Source organism: Apteryx rowi, unplaced genomic scaffold (assembly GCF_003343035.1).
Source record: "Apteryx rowi isolate R43461 unplaced genomic scaffold, aptRow1 scaffold_11, whole genome shotgun sequence".
NCBI lineage: Eukaryota > Metazoa > Chordata > Aves > Apterygiformes > Apterygidae > Apteryx > Apteryx rowi.
The window spans coordinates 42445-67612 of record NW_020447308.1 but is presented as its reverse complement, the minus strand read 5'-3'; the positions used below and the strand labels follow the sequence as shown (position 1 = coordinate 67612).

The 25168-nt window shown below is 51.5% G+C and overlaps 2 protein-coding genes across 2 annotated transcripts in view; one reads left to right on the top strand and one right to left on the bottom strand.

The window, feature by feature from the left end:
- ACAN (aggrecan) overlaps positions 1-18926 on the top strand; it is a 31087-nt gene extending 12161 nt beyond the window's left edge. The window contains 7 exon segments of the mRNA XM_026074055.1: positions 627-1093; positions 10285-10398; positions 13430-13588; positions 14140-14222; positions 14646-14790; positions 16407-16589; positions 18687-18926. Of these exon segments, the coding sequence (XP_025929840.1) occupies positions 627-1093; positions 10285-10398; positions 13430-13588; positions 14140-14222; positions 14646-14790; positions 16407-16589; positions 18687-18775 (1240 nt within the window). The 3' untranslated portion in view covers positions 18776-18926.
- A 2014-nt stretch (positions 18927-20940) lies between these two features.
- On the bottom strand, positions 20941-23601 carry HAPLN3 (hyaluronan and proteoglycan link protein 3). Its single transcript, XM_026074732.1, has 4 exons — positions 23425-23601; positions 22862-23233; positions 21444-21746; positions 20941-21310 (listed from the first exon to the last, which is right to left on the bottom strand). The coding sequence occupies exons 1-4, from the start codon at positions 23552-23554 to the stop codon at positions 21030-21032; spliced, it is 1086 nt and encodes a 361-aa protein (XP_025930517.1). The 5' UTR covers positions 23555-23601; the 3' UTR covers positions 20941-21029.
- Positions 23602-25168: the final 1567 nt, after the last annotated feature.

Here is a 25168-nt window from a genome sequence, read left to right as displayed (position 1 = left end):
TCTGCATTTCCTGAAATTAGCATAGAAACTTCTGTCCATGAAACCAGGGGTGAAACTTCTGCATTTCCTGAAATTAGCATAGAAACTTCAGCAGTCCATGAAACCAGTGGGGAAACATCTGCATTTCCTGAAATTAGAATWGAAACATCCACAAGTCAAGAAGCCAGGGGCGAAACATCTGCATTCCCTGAAATTAATATAGAAACATCCACAAGTCAAGAAGCTAGGGGTGAAACATCTGCATTTCCTGAAATTAATATAGAAACATCCACAAGTCAAGAAGCCAGGGGTGAAATATCTGCATTTCCTGAAATTAGCATAGAAGCATCCACAGTTCAGGAAGTAAGTGGGGAAGCTTCTATGTACCCTGGAATTAGCACAGAAACTTCAACAATGCATGAAATCAGTGGTGACACATCTGCATTTCCTGCAATTAGAATTGAAACATCCACAAGTCAAGAAGCCAGGGGCGAAATATCTGCATTTCCTGAAATTAGCATAGAAACATCCACAGTTCGGGAAGTAAGTGGGGAAGCTTCTATGTACCCTGGAATTAGCATAGAAACTTCAACAACGCGTGAAATCAGTGGCGACACATCTGCATTTCCTGCAGTTAGAATTGAAACATCCACAAGTCAAGAAGCCAGGGGTGAAATATCTGCATTTCCTGAAATTAGCATAGAAACATCCACAGTCCATGAAACCAGCAATGAAACTTCTGCATTGCCTGCTGTTCACATTGCAACAGCTACTGCAACTTTAGTCAGTAGTGAGTCTTCTGGAGCTCCTGAGGAGAAGGAAATTCCTGAAGTAACATCTGAAACTCTGACACGCTCAGTCACAGACATTTCAAGAGAAACCTCTGTCCCAGACATTGTAATTAGTACCAGTATTCCAGATGTTGAATTAACACAGGAACCCAAGAATCCTGAAGAGGCTCAGCTTGAAATAGAGTCCTCCACTCCCATGATGTCAGGACAAGAGACAGAAACAGCTGTTGTTCTAGACCCTCCACATCTGTCAGCCACCACTACTGCTATCCTGCCTCAAGTATTGCAAGAAGCGGTAGATGCATTAGGACCCACTACTGAAGGTACTGTGCCTTGTTCTTCTAATCCTCACACGCTATGAAAGGGAAGGCAGGGAGGGGGCATAGCTATTGCTTTTTACATATGACAAAGAATATTAACACAGAAATAGACTTGCGAAGAACTTTATTGTGGTGGGAAACCACAAACATGTGGGGTTTTCCACCTTACAGTAAAAGCTGAAACCTCAGGRTTTCAGTCAACCAAGCATTGATAAATGACATCCCTGGAGAAAGCCGTGTTTAATGCCCCTGGTCCTTGGGGCAGTTCTGCAGTGGGAATACTCCAGTGTCACCTGTATTAAGACAAGCAGACAAGGCCCCAAAACAGGTCATGTTCAATAGCTTCTACCCTAACAAATGTTGCTGTCTGTGTTTGGGTAGGTAATGTAATTATTCAGCCACTGTATCAGCATCCCCAGAAGCCTTCTGGACTTCCCTTCTGCCCATGGCAGTTACATTCCCCTGGGAAGAACAGCACAGGAATAGAGCAAGGGAAGCATCATGAGATGCATAATTGGACTTCCCCCCACTGTGCTGTAGTAATAGGCATCGAGTCACTTCTCTAAATTGCTGTCCTTGGTGGTTGCAGCTGCACCCCAGACATGTTATGAGCAGCCCTGTGGAGCTGGCACCTGCCAGGAACGAGATGGGGGTATCATCTGTTTGTGCTCGCCAGGGTACACAGGTGGCCGCTGTTACGTAGGTGAGCTCTCTCCTCTGCTGCTGGAGATGGGGGGCTAGAAAAAGAGAGTAGTTTATTAGTTCTCAGTGAGTGCTACTGTGACCAGGTCCCTGTGTGTGATATATCTGGGGAAGGCAGTAGGGCATTCACTCTCCTTCTGAAATTGGTCTTAGCCATTGCTCCAATCTAAAGAAAGCAACAAATATTTCTTTTGCTGTGGAAACAAGAGCAAAGATAGCTCTACCTGCCAGAGACATTCACTTTGGCTAGAGAACACGGCTGAGAAGTTGGATAAGACAGGTTACAAGTCTCTCCTGTTTTGTCTCCCCTTCCTGTGATGTGTGCTGCCTCTGTCCCTGAGTGTTTCATGACACTTGCTATGGAGTGGGAGACTGGCCGTCAGCAGCTTCTGCATGCCGAGGAGCTAAAAGGCAAAATAAGCCAGCCTTGGAGAAAAATCTCTGCTCTCAGAGTTGCTTGTGCTGAGTGCAGTGTTTGCACAGGGCAAACTGTGCGTCAGTCTTTGTGTTGCCTTTTGGCATAGAGCTTGTGCACCTTCAAGTCTGAATGCTGTGCTGCTGTCTGCAGCTAGAATCGTCTAAAGGATCGTATGTTTGAGACGATGCTCAGAGCAAACGAACACTACCTTTTGTCAGCTCCGCTGATAAATGCCATTCCTTCCATCCTGTCCCTTTTTGGTGCATTAGCACTCTGTGCTTTGGTAAGCTCCATTGCTGCTAAGTATAAACAATTACAATATTTAAATTTGAGTAACCTTTTATGGTGAAAATACTCTGCTAGCTTTTTGACAAGGCTCCCACTGAGCAGTGTGCACGTGCCACAGAGGCAATAGGGTACTACAATGAGAAAAAAGTGAGACGGGATGTTGTTGTGCTTGCCAGCTACTGCTTCTTGGCCAGGGAAAGAACCCAGTCCCAAGTAACGTAGGATGTCCCATGACATCCCAGGCCATGGCTTGCTTTCACTTTGCTGCAATTAGGAGCAGGCTCCATGCACTCTGGATAGACCTCATTTCAAAACTTTTAAAGCTTGTACTGTTGTAAAAAGGTCCTACATAAGCTTTTGGGTGCATCACAGTTCTGAACAGGCTATGCATTTATATAGGCCATGTTACTTTGCTCAACTCCTAGCAAAAAATAGTATTAATTCCAGGTTCCTTCCCATGTTACCTCCTGAACTGCTTCTTCTTGGGTTAATTTACACTATTCAGCATAGGTTACACTGGATTTGGTAAGGGTCTTTAAGTGCAGGGCTTTGTGAAGCTCAGCCTGGTTTCTAACTTCATTTCCATTCCCAAAGTGTTTTGAATGAGTCACCGTATTTCTCTCTGCGTCACTTCTCTCACTGAGAAAACAGAAGTAATCATAAACCTTTGTTCATTCCTGCTTATAATACATTTAAGGTCCTTTCTGTCTCTCTTAAGCCTCTGTACAGTGGATACCACAGGAGGGCAAGTCAGCAGGATCATTACTGCAAAGCTATTCCAGCTTTGTACGAGGCTTGGGGCTTGGCAGTATGCTGCAGGAGTTAACTACGCTGCCCAGTTAAATACCCAAAGGCCACCTTTGCACCCCTAATGTGTTCTGCTTTGGGCCATGCTTGCTGCCACGTCCTAGCCTGGAGGCAAAGACAATTCAACGAAGGTGGGGAACAGGGGAAGGAAGGAAACTAGCCAGTAAGGCTCAGTTAAAAAAAAAAAAAAAAAAAAAAATTGGCCTGAAGTGTGGTTTGATTTCACTGCTTTTTCTTTTTATAAATTACCCGCAAGGATATTGCCAGATTCTTCAGAGCATTTGTTAGCCAACATTCTTGTGAAGTATTTTGAGAGAAAACCATGTGTTTGTCAGCTCATGTGTGAAGAAGTTTGAAAAATGCTCTAAAATGGGAACATGCTTTGTATTAGTAAGTTGCTGAAATGACAGTGTAGCAGTCAGGGTTTCTAAGCAGGTGACAGAAAGAGGTAACTGCACAAAGCTTAATTCTAGATTCATTATAAGCTTGAGATGGGCTTCAGAATATGTGCTTGGTGGGTGTTCTCGCCAAGGAAGGTATTCCAAGGTAAAAACATCTTTTATCTTGCCAGGCTTCTTTGCACAGTACTCCCATGAAATGCAGTCTTGGTCAGGGTCTGAACCAGGCTCATCCAGGCTCTAAAACGTATATGGACCATCAATGTGCAACACCGTTGCAATGAGATGAACTTCATCTAGAAAATTAGAGCAAAGTGATGACAAAAGAAAAAGAAAAGTATTCACAGATTTTGGTTTGGGGGTTTTTACTCTGATCCTACGTGAGAGAAAGTCTTCAAAGTGCTCTGAGAATTGGGAACATGAAAAGTCTACAAGGAAGAACTCCATAGATTCTTTATAAAAATCTATAGGACCAAAAATGATATTTCCTAGTTTCTGGCTGCCTTCCTTTATCTGAAACTTCCTAGTCTAGAAATCTAGCTTTTGCAGAAACATCAGTTAAAATATCTGTGCCTTGTTCTGTGCTCAGTGTTTATAGGGTGTAACAAATGCCTTTTAAAGGTAATTAATTTAGACTAACAGTTAAGCAGGAGCAAAACCAATTCAGCTTACGAGAGGAGCCTGGAGTGAGGAGCAGGGAGGCATGTGGCTGTTGTGCTCTAGTCCTGCCAGTTAGATTCAGCAGTCTTTTTAATGGGAGGATTTAAGAATAATATTTTTCTGCTTTGCTATAGTCTCTACTTCTTTCTGAAAAACAGAGTCAGAAGCACAAGGGGAATGAAGATTAACCCTTGGAATGCTAGTATTTTTTAGTTTTTAACCAAACTGAAGGCTACACGGGCACGTGTCTTTCGTCAGCAGTTTGAGTACTCCACAGGGACAGGAACCTCGCAAGCCTACAGCTTGAAGAATTGTCCGTAGACGTGGCTTCTTCATCCAGAGTTTTGTCAACCCACTGGGTCTTTTTTACTTCTGGTAACATCTGAAAACAAATTATTAGCTGAAAAAAAGTATGCTGGCATTTCAGTGAAAAGCTGTGGTTTGGAGCACTGTAACCAGCTGATGATTTAAAAATCTCACTCAGATCAGGGGAAAAAAACAGAAATGTGCTGAAATGGCAGCAATTTATGCTAAGTTTTGCTTCTCTCTGGTGGAACGAGTCCATGGGTTCTGCTGCCTATGGCCCCAAAACAGCTAAAGGTTAGAACACAAATGGGAAAAGGTCTTTATGGGGTTTCATGCTTCTTCATGTCCTATCCAAGGGAGTGGTTTTTTGGTTTGAAGTAGATTAACAGAAGAAAGCAGTCTAAAAATAAAAATTCACCTGTTTCATAATGTTTCGCTTAGCATGGCTTGGAGAGTACTTTCCGGAGAAGGCAATGAAGGCAGCAGTCCTGCTGAGAGACAGGCAAAACCAGAAACCATTTCTAGCTGGTCCGATTGTCTCCTGAGTTTTCTGTGCATTTTGCATCAGAAGTTACTTGCTTAATAAAAACCTCTATGTAAAGAGGCAACCTACAGTCCTGGACTAGTGTTTTATATATATCAGTTTACTTCTACACATAATATTTTGGAGGCAGAGATGTCCAGATTTCCTGAGTTCTCCCTCCATGAGAGTGTTGAACAAATAAAAGATCCCTCCAGATCAGCAGGTTTTCTTGAGAACTGACTGTCCTCTAGATTAATAGAAAATTTTAAGGCTGTGGCAAAATCTGCCCCTTCTGCTGCATGGAGGCTTTGGTTTAATTATTTTCTTAGTGTTAATTATTTTAATGACTTAATTGTTCATTGGAATTCATTAGTTGGCTATGTAATGGCCAGTGGTAGTAACTTTATTTAAATGTGAGGGAATTGTTTTCTTGGACTCCTTCTTTTCTTGTAGAAATCATTCTAATTGCTGAAATGTTTTTCTCCTCTGTCTGAGCTATCATATTCTCAGTTCAAATTTCCCAGGAGTCTCTGAAAAGCAAGCTTAATTTCTAGCTAGATTTTTTTCCTGCAGTCTGTATAAGACACTTATCTAGCTGATCATCTGAGACCCTGTTTTGATAATTACATTTATAAGAAGGCCTGTAAAAAAGGGAGTGAGTGGCCCAACATGGACTGTTGTATACCCTGAAAATGTCTTGCTTTTCAGTCTTAGCTTTTCCCCTTTGCAGAAGAGAAGCAGGAATTTAGACGCTAAAATAAATTTCCAAATTAGTTGCTCACGGCTTCCATAAAACTATACAGTTTGTTCAGTGTTTGGGTGATAGCATCCCATCTGTTTGCAAGCTGTTTCTCCTCTGTAAATATTTTAAGCACAAAGCTAAACAAAACCTTGTTTAATGGATATTCTTACTCATCATTGATACAGGCTGTCATAGACAGAAATGCACAGATTGTATTGTTTTTAAAAGTGTTAGCACTGTTTCTAGTTTTGTCTTCTCAGTTTGGGATGAAGCATTTCAAAAGTACTTGTTTTTCACCACCGACACTATGTGTTCACTTTTGTGTGTCATTTGCCTTTTGAGCAAAACCAGGACCAATCTATTTCTCTTTCATTTCTAAATGATTTCTCGTACCAGTTTCTGTGATCACACGTGTTCCTTCAGAGGCTACAGAGACTCTCTGCAGAGGTACAGCATGTTGCCTTCAAAGGCTTTGGGAGAATACTCGTGTTTAGTTGCATCGAAATAAAATAGTACTGACTGATGTAGGATGTATTTGGCAATGTAAGAGAAAGCTTAGGAAGAAAATGGTGAAACAAATTCAAGGTTTTCATTGTAGCTCTGTAACTCCCTTTGCTTTCTCCAGCCAATAGTTTACATTTCCCAGATGCAAGACCCTGTTTACATTGGGTTTTTTGCTTTACTTTCTGGTTTTGAATTTTAAAAGGCTTTTTTTTTCTAAAAGTTAGACTTCAAGTCCTGTTGATAACATTAAGTAAAAATTGCTGTGACAATAGACTTGAATAATCTTTTACAATTCTGGGTGATATTAATTGAAGTACAAATTTCTGGGTTTGCTTTACCATCAAGAAATGAGTTAATATGTTTTAAATGGGCTTCCTATGCTTAGCAGTGCAAGGCTTTTTTTTCCTGTCTCTGTTTTAGAGCTGAAGCTCTTGAAAGCAAGGGCTGCCTCTGTTCTGTGTCCCATACCACCTCATTTGTCCTTTGTTAGCACTCAGTAATAATAGTAATTGTCTGTCTTTCTTGTCTTTTGACAAGCGCTTGAGCTGCAGGATTGACACAGTGCTGTGAGAGAGCAAAGCCAACTTTTTGAATGACTGTTTACCCAAACAAATAAATAGCTCATGTATGCATAAGACTCTTCAATGTTGAGGAATGTGGCAGCCAGCTGCTGTGGAAGTGGGGGCTTGCTGTGTGCAGTGCACAGGGCGGAGGAGTGCTTCTAAGACATTGCACTCGGAGTAGCTGAGCAAAGCTATCCCACCTAGGGGGCTGCAGGCTTTTAGATTGGCTGAAGATGTGTACAATGATTTACTAACTTTATCTAGCTCTCAACTCTGTGGGTGTATACATTTATGGTATCTAAAAGGTTAAGAAGAAAAAAGCCAAGCATTGAATGATAGACGGGATTTTTTTTTTTTTTACTGAAGTTCTCACCTCCTGTAAATCCTATGGCTGTGATGTGATATCCTAGAAATGCCCACAAACCTGTTTGCCAGGGTTTCCAAAGGCAACATCACCACCAATTTTACCTTTAGGACTTACTTTTAGAAAAGTCCTCTAAGGCCCAGATTTTCTGGGAGGAACAGAATCAGGAACATTTCCTCCAAACAGACTGATACGTTTGAGTTTCCTGCTAACTGGCTGGGTGAAGCGATTCCTACATCCAACCAGAGGCACAGTCACGGCCCCAAAAACCAACAGGCTGAAGGGAGAGTTTGGTATTTGTGATCATTATGTTTTTAAAATGTCTTCTTTCCAGCCACTTTCAGCATGCTTCTGGGAAAAACATGTCTATGTCTCACTTGCCTTTGTTGTCTGTTTTTCCAACAGTATCTTCAAGTACACATCCTTTCTCTTTGCACGATATATACAAATATGTATGTATATGTATGGGCACATATATAACATATATATATATACATTCAGAGATTTATTTTTAGAGCATATATAATATGTGCAGTCATATTATATACAATATCTGTAAAAGGAAATCCTGTTCCAGTGTTATTTCCCAGCTGGAGATTTTGGCAATGAATTTGCATGTGTGTGTCTGCTCCATCTTCTTCCAAGATTGGGAATGGCAACTCACAGCAGGTCTCGTGCATCCCAGAAGAGATCTTGGATGCACCAAGTTTTAGGCCATGTTGCTGAAGATGACTGAAGACTCTTTATTCCCTGCTAAACATTCTGCTTTAGCTCTTTCATGTGCTTTGTTTCTGTTCCTGCGGTGTACTTTCCGCTTCACAGAAGCTAATGGACAAAGGAGAGTCTTTCCTTACTTGTTCAGCTGGATCCCACTGGAATCAATATGAACTTCTGCTGCTACTGCTGTTGGGAAGCCTGGGGGAGCCTCTACGGTTATAATCAACCATCAGGACACTTCTTTTTTTTTTTTACGCTTTAAACCTTCTAAGAACTCCAAATGTGACTAATAAGCAGTAGCCAGCCAAGTTTTGCCCGTCTCTTCTACTAGGCCCATAACTCCAGTTTTGTTCTGGAAAGTCTCAAAGTATTTATTAGTGTCAATGGAAGCAAGTTCTCCAATTTCCTTTATGTTGCAGTGAATATAATAATCCAGAAAGCATCCACGAATACTTAGAAGGGCAACCCAGAGGAAAAAAATTCCTTTTCTCAGTGAAGAACTAATTGCAAAACTGATATAAGTGGTTCATCAGCCGTTTGGGGAATAATTGCATTTCTCACAGTGATACAGCCTAGAATAAAGATGATAATCCTCATGCTCCAAAGCACAAACTGATTTACCATCCAAGGTCAGGAAGAATTTTTTCCTGACCGGCATGTTACAGAGCATTTCTGCTTTCTGTTGACATATCAGACACTGGCCCCTGTGTGACTAGACAGTCACATGAGATAAAACAGGTACCTGCTCTCATATGTCTGGAGATGCTGAACAGCTGGGTCACTATCCTGCAGGGAGACAATATCAGACTAAACATACCCTAATCAGAAGAATACAGAACTTGAGGAGTCACTGCTCTGCTCTGGTATGAGTATTTCCATGGCCAGCACTCTCGTCATCTGTGAATATTTTCTCACTAACCCCTCTCATCCACAAGAAGAGTGTTGAGTGTTAGTCAGCATTTTTAAAGCCTTATATTTCTTCCAGGCTCTGGGGCAAGAGTGTGAAAGAGAGAAGCATTTTCTCACACAAGGATCTAACCTAACATGCATGGATTTGTTTCCAGTTTCTTCCTTAGTCTTGTTCCTTGCTTCTTGAGTTGAACATCTCTGAAATCTTTTCTTTCTAAATGACTTTTCTTCTGATTCCAAAGCTCCATAAGTAGGATTAAGATTCAAGCTGGAGAGATACAAAGAAAAGAGCTTTTCCTTCCATCAAAAGCTGGATTTTACTGTACATAGATACAAACTGGCTACCTGTGGCCCTCTTCAGAGCATCCATGCTTCCCTCTTTCTGTCCCCAAGATGATAGCTGATGGAAGTGCTACCAAACAATGGTATTTACTACCCAAGCTGGTGCTAATTAGCAAATTGGGAAACACTGGAGAGTTGAGGGTCAAACTGTTCCCACACCAACTTCTCTTTTTACCTCTGGAAATGCAGAAAGATTCTTAAGGCCTGCTCAGGATGGGAAACTAAGAATAGATTCCTCCACCATGAGGGAATCACAAGTGAAAGAGCGCATAGTGGGGACAGGTCTGGAGAAAATGGCACTGCACTCCAGCATTCTTTGCCAAGGAAGATGGTCCTATGGCCCACCCTAAGATCTTCAAGGGGAAAAGGTTGAGGGTCTTCAAACCATCTTTGAACCTACTTCTTTTCTCCCTTGCACTTAGCTTCACTGAGGTGAGGCTTCTGCCCTGGACCTTCATCTGAATCGTGGTTAGGAAGAAACCAGTGAGGAGCTCTGGCCCCAAGCAAGAGATCAAGCTTTATTTCAGGATGTTTCCCTCACGTCTGAGAAGCCCGCATTCTTCCTTGTAGACACACAGCTGGTGGAAGCTGAGACTCAGCCACAAGTTTGCATATTTGATCTATCAGGCAGAGACAGTGGACAAGGAAGAGTCACCACAGATGTCAAAGATACTGTGTAGTGGAAATGTCTCTGCTGAGGTTGTCCTGATATCTCCAGAGTGGTGTTCAGCCATCAAATGGCAGAACAACGTCTTCCTCATAGGGTGGGTCGGGTCTCTTGCCTTCATTCCTCCAGCAGCAGCAGTGGCAGTGGGTTTTAAAATAAGACCTTAACAACTCCCAAGTTTCCCCCCAAACGACTGATATGCCCTTCTAAACAAGCAAGGAAACAAGTTCTATTGGTGGAGTTGTCTGCCCAGAGCCCTAATGGAAGCCCTTGATTTCTTGCAGACATTGATGAGTGCCACTCAAGCCCCTGTCTGAATGGAGCTACCTGCGTTGATGGCATCGACTCTTTCAAATGCTTATGCCTTCCCAGCTACGGAGGGGACCTGTGTGAGATCGGTACGGCCTCCTTGGCTTCAGCTAATCTTACTAACAGCTGCATTACCTTGTTCCCACCCTAAACCCCAAAAAACTGATCCCAAGTGCTCCCATCAGTCATGCCCTCATCTCAGTAAGCTAACCTCTAACAGCAGATTTAAATACAACACAGTAGGGAAAAGCTTTGAGCATTTTGCTTATATATTTTGATTATTTTGTTCATCGTAGCACCATATCCTATAAGATTCCTAAGCAAGAGCTTCCGGTGTCTTCTTCAGCTTTCTCTTTTTTTGTAAGTTTCTCTAGTGAAGCTCCATGCAGAATGCAGTAGTGTTGATCACTGAAGTCACTATCTCTTTGTGTAAAGGGTCTTTCTGTTCATCTGTAGCAGTAGCGAAATGTCTAAGTATGTCTTCACCCCAGGCAAACTTTCTCTGCTAGACTGGAATTCCATGAAAAGATGCTTGAACTGAGCCATGTAAAATGATTGTGTTTCACTCTGTGAAGATGCAGCTGAGAGAAGCCTCATTCACTCCAGGGATCCCCACCAATTTGACTCGCATGATATTTTTGTCATCTCTTGAACATGGCTTCTTGTTGCAAAATCAGCAGGGAAGGTCTATCTTTGAGGAAATATGAAGTGACCTATTTTTTCATCAAGATGAGGTACTTTGACCCGCACTAATACTTATTTTTGTTTCTACAAGAAAAGAAAAAAAGGATTTTTTTTTTCTTAAAGCTTACGAAAGCCCAGACTTCTGTCAGCTTAGGCAATGATGGTAAGCTCTCCTGCCTTGCTCAAACAGAAGAGGAATAAGGTTAGAATTTCTTCTTTACCTTGGCATGAGTAATGGTAATATATAAAGGCTTCTCCCCTTTTCTTTCTTTACGTCTTTCTTTCTGCTTTCAATACGAACATACAGCGTAGACCACAAGAAAAAGGCTGTGGATTGTTGGACTTGTCTGAGCAGGAATTGTGCTGTCTTCACTTCTCTTTGCTAATGCAACCTAATCAGCAACTGATTTCCCCATCCATGCCACCTATTGCTCTGCCAGAAGATCCCTGTAATAGAACAAGAGATTTTCTGCCCTGTGGCTGCTTATGATCTTGTTTGGTCCAAGCCAAACTTAATTTCCTCTTTGCTATTATTAATGGGCTCATGACAGCTAGAGCCCATAGCCTAGGAGATATGAGAGGAAGCCAGTACCCTGAATTCAGTGGCAAATGTAAATCTTTATTCCCGTGAGGCAGATTTTGCCTTCTCTAGAATCTATTGCTCTCCAGGAACCTCAGGGACACTGTAGGTAAACTCTGCTGTCTGTGCATACAGTCAGTCTGTCTTGTCACTACAGTAGTGTCACTGCCAGGGACAGACTTTTCATGATTCTTTTCAGAAATTATCCCTGTCATATTTCCCCATAAGTAATAGCTATGTAGGAAAGAGTGGCCTTTCTCCTAGGCAGTGTCCTGCTGAGGTTCTGTGCCATGTTCTGTCCCCACCCCAGGCTGTGATGACAAGGGGTGACATTCAAACAGCAGGAAAAAAATTTAGACCTCAAAAAAAAAGGCATGTTCTCGGCTCACCTTGTGTAAGTGATCTGTGCACAGAGAGGAACAAGAATCCTTAAAGCTTCAGCTGCTTCAGGATAACCCATTTGATGTGCATAAGAAGACAGAAAAAGGTTTAAATGCCTCGCCTAACTACCTGCCCCTCCAATATCTATGAGGTGTTGGCAATCTCTACCTAGAAGAATACCAGACAGGTGGATTAGGAGGAATTTATGTGACTGAAGGCGACCTACCAAGTTTTAACAGCAGAAGAAAGAAATGGAGTACAGAAAATCTTACTGGAAAGTGAGAGATGCATGAGCACTAATGAAATCCTACCACTCCAAAAGCAGCAAGTGGCTGAGAAAGGATGGTAAACTGTGCCCCTGAAAGGCTGAGCTTAAACACATTTCAGTGTGTCCTAGATTTCTGCTTTCACCAGTACTGGGGCTCTCGCCTCAGCCAGGGTTTTAGTGTCTTTCTCTCTGTTCCCCGCTCACAGACTACAGAGAGAAAGCTTGCCCCTGTGACTTTGTGCCTGAGCCCCCGTGAATACAGGTGCTGAAAGAGCTGATGTGAAAGAGCTAATTCAAGGCCCTAAAAGTACAGTAGCTCCCACAGGTGGCTGATCCTGCCCAAACAGCAAGTCCAGTCACATATGCCACCATGGTGCCATTTCTCTGTCTGCCTCTGTTTCCTTCCAGCACATGAAGCAAATGTGTGTGGTACCATGTAGTGTGGGAGTTGCTGAAGGCCTTTTTTGATGACTTCTGCATGTGACTCTGCTCTACCCCATCCATGGTTTTATTTTTTTAATTAATGGGTTCAAATCTTTAGCATTTCTCAGGTAGTAAAAATGTTTTTAGAAGTTGAAATATTTTTGTACTTTTCTAGCAGTTTCTAAGGTTTTTCCTTGAGATTTCTGTCTCCCCCATGGTAAGTTCCTGCCTCCATCTCTTTTCTCTTGTCTCACTGGGTTTGCTTTTCCTTCCAGAAGCCTCAGAACCACACTGCGCGCTGTAACAAGCTGAACCCTAGCCTCTCCTTCTCCTCTTTCTTTTGCAAAGCATAAGTGTCAATTCTGGGCATCTGAATTCAGGTTTCAGGATTGCTTTCCAGAGCAAGAAAATCCTGCAAGACAGCACAAGTGAGAAGAGAAGGGTTGTTGCTTGGGTCAGTTTCTCAGAAACAGAGTCCTGGAAAACCACTTGGGATTTGAATTGCTCAAGAATCTGTCTGTCTCACTCAAGTTTTCCAATAGTGTTGATGACCATACTGTAAACATATGGTCTTCAAAGCAGCCTCCTCCCTCTGGTGTTTCTTGGATGCCTTCTGATCATTTTCCCTGGGATGTAACAGACAATATCAGGGTTTGTTTTTTTAGTGGTTGTGACCATGTGTCATCCTTCTGTGCCATGAGTGTGTGAGCAGCTAAGAGGTGAGTTGGAAGGCTTCCAGCCACATGCAGCCAACTCCTTTTCATTCCCTCTTTGTGTGTTTCAGACCTGGAAAACTGTGAGGAAGGTTGGACCAAGTTCCAGGGCCACTGTTATAGGCACTTCGAAGAGAGGGAGACTTGGGTGGATGCAGAGACCAGATGCCGAGAACATCAAGCCCACCTGAGCAGTATCATCACCCCAGAAGAACAAGACTTTGTGAACAGTGAGTGTTGAGGGCAGCCTTGAAGATGCGAGGATGGGCAGGGGTTAATCAATCAGACTGCAAGTCTATGGGCAGACTTCTTGAAAAGGGGCTAAAAAATACCATTATCTCCACTGACTTTCAGATATTTCCCGTCAAATGATGCCTTACCCTTGTGTGGGAGAGGAAGAACTATCAGGCTATGGGACAGGAGAGGGCCTGTTCATGGCTAGGACAGATCTGTGCTCCTATCACATTGCTAGTGTGGTTCACAAAATGTTCACTTGGTACAAAAAGCCCAGTGACCCACGGCAGTGTAGATGGCATGAAAGACCTTGTGTTCACAGCAAGGTTAGCAGGGAGAGAGATGAACAAGCATAACACAGGGAAAAAAGGTGGACAGCAGGGACTAGTGACTGGGAAGGAACAAAATGACCTCGAGGTATCCTGGGGGAGGCTCCAGGGCCCAAAGCAGCTGAGATGAGAGAGAGAAACCTGCATGAAGCGGGTGGAAGCCACAACAAGGTGGACCTGCTCCTTCTTACTCTTCTCTCCCTGTCCGGCTTTTCTAGACCACGCGCAGGATTACCAGTGGATCGGTCTCAGTGACAGAACTGTTGAGAATGACTTCCGCTGGTCTGACGGGCACTCCCTGGTGAGTCAGTGAGGAAGGGCATGGGATGCTGAACCTGGGAGAACGGAAAGGAGGGGAGATACCTCTGTGCAGGCAGGTGTTAGTTTTGTGGGCAAGGGAAGAGGCTGCTCTTGGGGTACAGAGCTGTGCATGTTTTGTACTGAGAGCTTGGATCAGGTGTTGAGCGGAGCCACTCAAAACTCTCTGGAGCAAGGGCTCTTGGTTTCTCCCAGTTTTTCCAGCCTCTAGTAAAATAGGGCCTGACCTATGGCTAAGCTACCAGGCATCATCGCAATACAAATAACAGCTGTAGTAGCACTGCTGTTAATGCATGCTGGTGAAGGGACAGGAGAGGCAGGAGGAGACACAAAGGAGGGAAAGAGGGAGAAACAGGGAGAGAGGGAAGGACTCAGTCTTAGGGGAAGGGCTTTTCTCTCTCGACAGCAATTTGAGAACTGGCGGCCCAATCAACCTGATAACTTCTTTGCTGCTGGTGAAGACTGCGTTGTGATGATCTGGCATGAGCAAGGCGAATGGAATGACGTCCCGTGCAACTATCATCTCCCTTTCACATGCAAGAAAGGAACAGGTGAGCCCTCCCCCAGGTACCAGCAAAGATTGGGGGAGCCAGTCTAGGCCCAGACAACGGCTGCAGTGCTGGAGTGTGCAAGCAGCGAGCTTTTGTCTTCAGAAACCGTTGTGCTCTTTGGGGAAACCCTCAGTGCGCATAAGCAGGAGCTTGTTGGTGACAAATCCCAGAATATAGTGGGGTTTTACAGCCTGCACAGAAATGTTTTGCATGTTAGCCTGTGCTGTGACCCTGGAAGGGCCCTGGAAATCTCCCACATCCCTCAGCTGTCCTCACTGGAAGTTTAATTTCTGCACAAGAAAATTAATACAGACAGCAAGGATGACATGGATTTGTCACTGCAAAGGACACTTAAGGGTGTGGAATTAGTGTTAGAATTTGGCTCAGGCTCTGGGAAAAAGGTCTCTGAGGTCTTGAAAATAAGTAACACAAGTCACCGAGACTGTCCCCAGTGATCAAGAGCAAGGCAGATGTGCCAGTGTGGCCTTCCTCCCACTCCCCTCACTCCCTGCCGTGTGGCTGGCATTCACCGTCACAGCCAGAGCTGTGCCATCCCCTCGACGCCACCCTCCCCGCGGCTACCCCCAGCCTCGGCTAAGGGGAGCTCCCCCACTGCTGCCTGCCTTCTCTGTGCCCGTGCTGGCTGCTCCCCAGCATGGCCTGACTGCAGAGGCAGGGCAATACTGTGGCAGATGTGCAAGCTGGTAATGCCCTTGCTTCCATGCTGTGAAACAGCAGTTCCTCTCCTTCCTTCCCTCTCCCACCAAAATCTGCTCGCTCTCTTCACAGCCCCACCTAAGGGAGCAAACACATTTCTCCTGTCATCAGCTCCCGCATCTACATCCTTTCCAGCCCTGCAGAGAGCAATTTTCATTGTTTTCTTCCAGAGTGAACCAGTAGTCCTGAGATAAAGCTCAGCTGCTCCATCCCCTGACAGCRGCCTTGCTCCTGCACACCAGCTCCTTGCCCTCCCAGGGCAGCGCGCGGCTGTTCTGATGCCCAGGCTCCAATGCCCAGCTCTTGCTGTGATCCTGCTTCTCTGGAAGGCAGAGATGGAGCCTGAGGCATACAGGCAGAGGCAAACAAAGCAGATTTTGCTGTGGGGAGGGGATTTAAGCTTTTAATCAYAATCTGTTTTGTATTGCCTCCATCAAAGGAAATGATCCCTCCCTTGTCAGCTGCTTCTGTGGCCCCTGGCCTGACTGATGGATGTGGCAAAAAAAGTCCAGCAGCTCAGGTGATGGTACCTGCCCAAATSGGACCTGGAAACCTTCTAGTTCAGAGAGTTATTATTGGCAGGGGGGCATCACTCCCATCCCGTCTCAGGGATGGGCAAAGATGACTGTGTACGCGGCTGCCTCCTTCTACCCCAAAAGTGGCTGCATTTCAAGGGCAGATGCAGCAGCCGTTTCATGTTCCCTCTCTCCAGCACTTAGAGATCCTACGGGACACAGAGTGCAGAAGGATGAGTGAGTGAGGATGTCTGCGTGCCCAGCCCACCCTGCAGCGGCAGGGTCAGACAGGAGCTGTGCGGGCTGTGCTGTCGCCCTGGGCAGCCACCTGCTCAGCCAAGCAGGAGCCTTCAAGCTCTCCATGTCTTTGCCTGTCTCCTGCAGTTGCCTGTGGGGACCCCCCCATCGTGGAGAACGCCAGGACCTTTGGCAGGAAGAAGGACCGCTATGAAATAAACTCCATGGTGCGGTACCAGTGTAACCACGGCTACATCCAGCGCCACGTGCCCACGATTCGGTGCCAGCCCAATGGGCARTGGGAGGAGCCACGGATATCCTGCATAAACCGTATGTCTCAACCCCTCCGCTTTCACGTTSACGCCTGGGTGTCAGCCAAGGGCACCGCACTCTGTCCAGGAGGGGGAATGAGAAAGTTCRGTGCTGGCAGCCTGAGGCAGGAAATCCTATGGGCCCAAGCAGAGGTTTGGAATCAGAAGAGCTCTAGAAAGGGATGCCCGTGCCCAAATCCTTCCCCCACCCAGCTTTCCTGGCTGTGGAGGTTTAGGACTGAGGCATCTCTGCATCTGGGAGGAGGAGCTGGGAGTGAGGGTGGAACAAATCATCCAGAGCATGGGAGTGAGAGAGGCTGGGAGCAGGGAGGGGTCCCTGCGCAGCCCTGCACCACCCAAGCTCCTTAGGGTGCAGGTTAGCTGTGAGCCAGGCAGAAGGGGAAATCACAGTCTTTTGCCTCGCTTAAAGCTCCSCTGGGGCCATAGGAGCTGGCGTCTTCTGGGTAAGTCTGGACCTTTAGGACCTGCTGGAGAGCCAGCTTCAGCAATTGCTGACATGGAGCCACGCCAAGACGCTGGGGTCTTCTCCAAACACCCAGCTCCCTGCTGAGCCCAGGGCTCCTCCACCTAGGCAGGGCAGGCGCAGCTCCAGGGGCCAGTAAATTGCAGAAAAGAGCTTACTAAGGGCCCAGACAACTTAAAGAAAGGAAACAAAAAGAAACAGTTTCTGAAATGCTGAGTTTTGGCACTACCTGCAGGATAAAAAAAGGATAGTAGGGAGCGAGCTGTGGGGTTCCCCCCCAAGCCCTGCTGGGAGGCCTGTGTTTCCCTGCCCTGGCAAGCTGCAAAGCAGAGAGAAAACCCCAAAGAAGAGTTAACCTGAGAGACTGGACTCTTGACCCTTCTTCTGTCAGGCCTCCAGCTGAGAGCAGCCAGGCCTCTCAGCGAGGCGTCCCAACCCATTCCCAGGCCTGCCTACACCCCTGTCCCATCCCTGCTTGCCTGGAGCTTCCCATTAATTTTGTCTGCCTTGGCCAAATCACATCTGTCAAGTGTCATCAGCCTCCTTGCCAGGTTCTGGTCCAGCTGGGCAATTCCAGCTAAATTAACAGTCCTGCAGCCAGAGGAGGTTGATGCTGACTTAAGGGACAGAACTCTGAGCCAGGGAAGAGCTGGGAAGAAGGAGGGATGGAGGAGGTGTCAAAGAGCAGCTGTGGTTCGACGCTGTGTTGTACGGACCAAGCTGCCGACTCCCTTGGCTCTGCTACGGACCCTGAGAGCTGCAGGCTGCTCCCAGCATCGCTGAACCATCAGTGATCATAACAAGAAAGTTAGGCTGTTCCCAACCAGCTCTTGCTGCTTCCAGCAGTTGCCTCCTTCTAGCAATGCACAGAAACGATACCAGGTTAAAAGGAGAATTGCAGCAGAGAACAGGAAGAAATCTTGTCTGCCACCACCCCAGACAAAAATAAGGTTGTTTCTCCTCCTGTACATCCAGCTTCAAAGCACAGCCCACCACTGATTTGTACTTCCCTCCCCATCCCTGTGGGGACCAGGCACAGTTAGCTCCATTTCACAGACAGGCAGGCAGAGGCAGAGCGATGGGAAGGGACCAGCAGGGCAGCGAAGTCCAAGCCAGACCCCCGTCCCCTGCCTCTCCCTTYGGAGCAGGGCACCTTGGTACCGCAGGGAGACGGAGGAAAGCAGCTTCCCGCRTTCATCCCGTTAGCAGGGCTGCCTGCCCGGCTGCGCACGAGGAAAAGGTGGATAACCCAGCAGCGGACACCCCCAGCCGAGCTGCCCGCCAACAGGATGCTTCTGACCGGGGTCCCGGGAGGCACGCGGGTGCCTTTGCCTCTCGGTGCTTGCGGAGGGAGAGGGGCCGTTACAAAGCGCACTGAAGAAAGCAACATCCCAGCTGGGCGAGCGGGCGGCGGCGGCGCACCAGGGGCGAGAGAAGGCGCGRTTGTGCGCTGGCGAGCAGGCTGGCGCCGCGGCCCGCGCCGGCTGCCCCGCCGGGCAGCGCTCCCCTGCAGCCGCCCCCGTGTTTTTCCAGGGAGCGCGAGGCCGGGAGCCAGCCAGCGCAGGACAAGCAGGGTCTCTGTACCCTGCTCCCACTAACAAGGTGTCTTTTCTTCTCCTCCCTCTTCCACAGCCTCCACCTACCAGCGCAGACTATACAAGAGGAGCCCCAGGACTCGGTCGAGACCCAGCGGCAGAGCCGTGCACAGACCCACCCATTAGAGCGGGCAAGAGAGACAGAGGGGGAAAAGAGAGAGAGAGAGAGATTTTACAGAACAGTTATATTAACAGAGTCGATTTCTTCTTCTTCTTGTTGTTGCTTTTTGTCATATAAGGAAAAAAATTATATTAAAGAAAACCCACCTTTGTGTATATATATAAAAAAAAATTAATGTTTTTTTCCAAGCACCAAAGCAAAGCAAATTAGAATTCAGCATTTTTACTAACCGTCCGGTTCCAATTATCTTTGTGCCTTCAGGGACAGGGAGGGGGGTGGGATTGCAGAGGGCAGGGGGTTAAGTTAAATAATAAAGATGATTATTTTTTCCTGATTTTATCCACGAACAATGTAATTATTTCTGTTATTTAATCTCCGGGGTGGACAGCACCTTTTGGGGTTTATTTTATTTTATTTTTTTTTTTTCCAGAATCCTACTGCTGCAGTGCGTCAGGGCGGTCGGGCAGATGGGTAGTGAATGTACAGGAGGCGCGGGAGGGCCGCGGGGCTGAGCCGGAGGGACGAGAGGGAGGAGGGACGAGAGGGGAGGCTAAAACCAGGGGCTCAGGCGCCCCGGCGCTGCGGCTCCTCCTCTGCCACGGCTGGTTCGCCACCGCCGGCTCTCCCCGCCGCCCTGCGACGCAGCTCCCATCCCGGGACGACGTGCTCTTTCCAGGGGACCGTGCGGGGCACCAGCGTTCCCTGCACCTATTTATATTTTTGAACATATCCTATTTTGAAAGAATGATAAATAATAAAGAGAGTGAAATCGGAACGGTCACTTTTTTTTTTTTTTCCGGTTGTTTCTTTGGGGAAGGAGGGGAGATACGTGGCCTCGGGGGGGGGGCCGGAGGCGTCCATCCTGGGCCCAGCTCAGCACCCCGAGGTGCTGCCGTGGTGCTCAGGGCTTTCCTCGACTCCTCGCCGCCCCGGGAAGCACCCTGGGGTAGGACACGGCTCTCAAGGGCCCGGTCCCCAGTGGGGCACACCAGGAGCCCTCTCCCTGCCCCGCGGCCTGCCGGCACCCCTTCCATCGGCTGCTCCCCGAGCCCCCGGCCCCGCAGGACTCCTCCGGGAAGCAGCGCCCAAGGAGCCACTGAGCACCCACGGCATTTTTACCTTCCCCTATTTAGCTTCGAAGGGGCTTCAAAATTAACGGGTAGCCCYAGCAGGGCAGCCCCGAGTGTCCTGGCGCCGCGGGGCCCTTGCGGGAGCTGGSGCTGGCACAGGGCTGAGCCGGCGGAGAGGAGCCAGGGCTCAGCGACGACGTGCCGGGAGCACAGGGGAGCGCTGCTCCGGGATGGGAACTGCCCGTCCTGCCACACCGTGGCCTGTCTGTATGCCTGGCATCCGGCTGGGCATCCCCAGCACATTCCCGCTCCACCGTCCTCTCTCCAGGGCAGACCTGGCTTTTGCACCGGGACAGAGATGGGGACACGGCCACATCGCTCCAGGCCTTTCTCCAACGCTTTATTAGAAGAGGTCTAGGAAAATACATCTTTTCATAACAAAACACTTGAAGAAGAAGGCACCAGTGTTCAAGTGGCATCCAGGCGAACGGCGCATGGTGAGGAAGGCACTGGGAGCTCCCGCCGGGGCCGGCGCAGCAGCACCCCTCAGCGGGACCGGGGCGGTCAGCGGGGCCGGGACGAAGCAGAAACGCCTGCTCCCGCGAGTCCCAGCCTGCGTCCAAATCCAAACGTGCCTCGCTGCCCCCTGCGAGCTCCCGCCAGGGCTCCCGGGAGGCTGCTGGGCACCACCAGTGGGGCTGGGCCCCCCCCAAGGGCCTGGGGACAGGCATGAGCGGGTCTCGGTCAGGCGGGCTGCCACGGTGGGGACAGGGCCACAAGTCCGCACGGGTGGAGGCGGCCAAGGTGGAGGGGAGGGGGGAAATAGCCCACACACTGCCGTGCCGGCGYGGGCAAGGGGGCCATCGTCCTCGTGCCCGGCCCACGCCGGGGCTGTCGGTGCCGCCCGCTCGCGCCCAGCCCCACGGCTGCCCCGACGGTCGGGGTGGCCCCRCTCCCCCGGCCAGGGCAGCGCAGAGCTGCTGAGCGAGATGCCCCTGCCCAGGGCCCTGCTGCATTTGAGAAGTGTGAAAAYGTAAAGCAAGAAAACAAAATAAAACAAGAAGAAGTGTGGTCCCCCCCCCAACACTCACCCCCTCCCTAATCACCCCAGAAACTGCCCCGGGAAACACCCGACCTGGGCACCGTCAGGCTGAAACATCCTCCGGCCGAGCGGGCGCCGGGCGGCTCCCTATCTCTCCTTGTAGCAGAAGACCCCAAAGCGGCCCGTGCTGGGGAAGCCGAAGCTGCGGATGCCGGGCTCCGCGGGGCCGCAGTTGGCCCTGGGCTTGGCGATGGGGTAGCGGACGCTGCCGTCCGCCAGCCAGCCGGCGTCRCAGCGGTCCAGCCCCAGGAACTTCCAGGCGGCGTAGAGCTGTCCCACGCGGGCGATCTCAGCACCGGCGTCCTGGCAGGCCTGCTTGGCTTCCTCCAAGGTCATGCCGGCCGGGCGATCCAGGTAGAAGACCTCCCCTAGGAGGGAGGGAGCAGCCTCAGGCGGGGAGCCCCCGGCCCGGGGCATCGCCCGGAGCATCCCCGCCTGGGCGAGACRAGCCCCTAAGGGGCAGCAGGGGATGGGGAACCGGCCGGCCGGCCCCGGACCCACCTCTGAGCGCGGAGGAGAAGCAGAAGACGTCAAAGCGGTGCAGGTGCCGGTGGCGCTGGCCGTAGCTGCGGATGCCGGGGGCGAGGTGCAGCCCGCCGCAGGGCTTGCGGGGCAGCCGGATGGGGTACTGCACCGTGCCGTCGGCCAGCCAGCCCGCGTTGCACCAGTCCAGCCCCTCGCTCCAGGCCTGCAGGAGCTGGCTGAAGGTGGCCACGACGGCGCCCTGCTCCCGGCAGGCCCGCTCGGCCTCGTGGAAGTTGAGCCGGTACTGGCCGCGGGGAGGCTGGTAGGGGAAGACGATGCCTGGGGAGGAGGCGGACGGGCGGCTGAGCCGGCGTGGAGGGACCTCCACCTCCCCTGCCCGCAGCCAGGAGCTGCCAGTCCCACCACAGCCCTGGCAGGAGCCGCGGGGGTCCCCGAGCCATCCCAAATTCCTGCTGCTGGGACAGGAGATGAGCCCCGAGGTCCCTGGGGCAGCCCGGAGCTCGGCACCGGAGAGCCCCAGGAGGGAGCAGCCTCCAAACTCCTGCATCAGGGCAGCTCCGGGCGCTGGAGCAGCCGCCAGGGCAGAGCAGCCACCAACGGCGAGCTGCCAGCGACATCTGGTGGCACAAGGACACACAGTCCTGGGGACACACGGACTGCCACCACCAATCAGGAGACACACATCGCTGTCATGGGGACACCTGGACTRTGGTCCCCGAGACACACGGTCCACTGCCACGGGGATACAGGGGCACACACAGACTATGGTAACAGGGACACAAGGACCACCATCACGGGGATGTGCTGACCATCGTCGCAGGGACATGGAGACAGGCGGTCCTGAGGACAAGTGGACCACCATCACGGGGATGTCCTGACCACCGTCCCAGGGACACAGAGACAGCGGGCCTGGGGACACGTGGATGACCATCACAGGAATGCAGGGACCACCATTCTGGGGACACATGGGGCTGTCCCGACTACACTAAGAGGGCCACAAGGACCACCACCATGGGCACATGTGGACCACAGCCACAGGGACCAGCAGGGACAAGCCGCAGTGGAACACAGGGCCCCGAGGTGGGCAGGTGCACCAGGAAGGGGATGCTCCCCCAGCTCCTAGCTTGGCGGAAGAGACGAGGTCCAAGTGGGAACCTCTTGGCCAGCAGCAACAGGTCAGGCAGTGCCAAGCACCGCAGCTCAGCAGCTCCAGCACACCACAAGGTGCCCAGAGGAACCTGGGCTGGGAGGCAAGAGTTGGGTTTTGGACCATTTGCTGAGGGATAGAGGAGCCAGCAGCAGGGAAATAGCCCTGCAAGGAGGGGAACCCGGCCCTGCTCGCCCCAGGCAGGTTCCCCCTGCGGGTCACTGCACCAGGAAGGCCGGAATTGCTACCCTGGTGCAGGGGCGATGYGGTCCCTGCTGTGTCCCACCTTGCAGCCGGAGGTCCACCACATCGCTCTCRTCCTCCAGCCCATCGATCACCTCACAGCGGTATTTGCCATCGTCCTGCAGGCGCAGGTCGCTGACCACCAGCGAGGCCTCCCGCCGGCTGGCCTGCCGCAGGCTTGCGCGGCCCTGGAAGTCCCCGAAGGCCACGTAGGTCTTGCCGATGGCCACCAGCACGTCCTGCTCCTTGGTGTAGTCATCCCGCAGCTTGGACCACTTGATGCGGATCTTGCGCTTGGCCTCCTGGTCGGGCTCATAGTGGTAGTGGCAGGGCAGGGTGACGTTGGCACCGTTGGAGCTGTAGACAGGGTCTTTGGGGGTCTCCACCACCAGCTTGGCCCCGTTGAAGTGAAGCGCTGGGGACAGGGAGGGAAGGGTTGCGACAGGCAGGCTGGGAGCCCCGGGGCCAGCAGCGTCCCCCCTTTTGCTCCTCCCGGCCCCAGTCCCCCCACAAGACGGGCCCTGGCCCAGGGGCAGGTGGGACGTTCAGCCCCGGCGCCAACCAGCCCACCATGCCCCCTGCCCCCCCCGCCAGTCCCCGCTGTACTTTTTTCGTGGCTGTCGCCCTTGTCGTTCATGATGTGGTTGTAGTAGAAGCCGTTGTAGAAGGGGTGGTGGTAGGAGCCGCCGCCGAGGCGCAGCAGGGCGGCCCCGAGGAGCAGCGGGAGCAGGAGCATGGCGGGGCAGCGAGCGTCCGGCCCCAGCCCGGGCTGCGGGCAGCGAAACCTGCGTTAATGCCCGGCCTCAAGCCCCCCCGGCCGCGGGATGACGGCCCCTTCTTGCCCCATCCCAGCCGCCCGCCGCGCTGCAGGGTGATCCCCAAAACGCCCCGGCGCGCCCCATCACGCCATGCTCGCAGCGACGACGGGGAGGCTTGGACGWGCCCTGTGCAGCACCTCACTGCCGGGAGAGCAGGGCGCAGGGGGGTCCGGGCCGCCCCGGGGGCAGAGCCGGCCGGGTGCTGCCTCCCCGCCTGACCCCGCTCCTTCCTCATCCTCGCCGGCAAACACGGCCAGCGTGGCCACACTGCGCGCCCGGCCCCCAGCCCAGCTCAGCGGGGCCTTCGCCGGCGGCTCTGCTAGTCGGGCGACAGCGGCTCGGGGTCCCCGCGCCCACGCGACCGCCCGGGCTGCGAGGGGAGATCGCGACGCCTCGACGGTGCCGCGGCTCAGGGAGCCCGGAGAGCGGAGCTGAGCCGGAGCAGGGAGCGACGGGGGGGCTGAGCCCGGCAGGGAAACAGGATCCCGGGGCGTCCTCTGAACGGGGAGCCCCGGGAAAACGTCACACAGGACACGCGGGGGGAGAGGGGCGGCGGGAGCCCCACTGCGTGCTGCGAGCTCGGCTCACGGCAGCAGCGGAGCGCGGAGGAGAGGAGGGAAGAGCTGGGGGCCGCCGCTGCCCCTCGGCACGGGGCAAAGCCCCGCGGCGCCCCAAAGCCGGCGAGGCAGGAGGCAGGACTGCGGCCGGCGAGGGCCAGGAGCGGCCCCTCCGCCGGGGCTCGCCCACGCGGCACGGTCCCCTCGCGGCCCGGGGGAACCTGCTGCCCCCAGCACCGGGGACCCGGCGCCCCGCCAGCACCCAGGGGTGCCCGGCGCAGGTCTCACCCGGGGCGGCCGGCGGCGGGACGTGCCGGCTTGCACGCTTCCCCGGAGCCGGCAGAGGGGGCCGGCGCCCGGCGAGCCTCCGGAGCCCCCTCCATTCCCTGGAGGGATTTGACATCGGTGCCCCCTGATCGGACGAGGGTTACGGGCGCTGCAGCGGTGCTGCCCCACGGGGCCGGGCGCGCCGGGGCCCACGCCAGCCGTGCCGGGGGGAGGCAGGCAACCCCAGCGCCGCGGCGGGGCCAAGCAGCCGGCCACCCTTGCCGGGGGACGCTTGCTGCTGGGCTCCGCTCCCAGCTTGGTGCTGCCGCTCGCCCCACGGGTCCCCGCTCGCCTTTCCCCAGGGCGCCGTCCCCGCTCGCCCCCGAAAAGGCCGTCGAGACGTGCGAAGCGAAGCCCTTGGCCACAGGGTGCCAGGCCGGGCGGCGAGCAGAGCCCTGGGCGCGCGGCGCTCTTCGACGCCCCCAGAGCCGCACGTGTGCCGCCAGCGCCGTCGGGGCAGCGCGCCCGGCTCGACGCCCCGGCCGCCTCCCGCCTCGGCCTCCGGAAAAACCATCCCGCGCCCACGCTGCCCCCGTGGCTCCCACCGCCTCCACGTGCCCACGGGCAGCTGCCCTCGACCGAAACGCCGTGCCCGGGCAGCGCAGCATCCCGCACCCCTGGGCTCCCCGCTACCAGCACCAGCAGCAC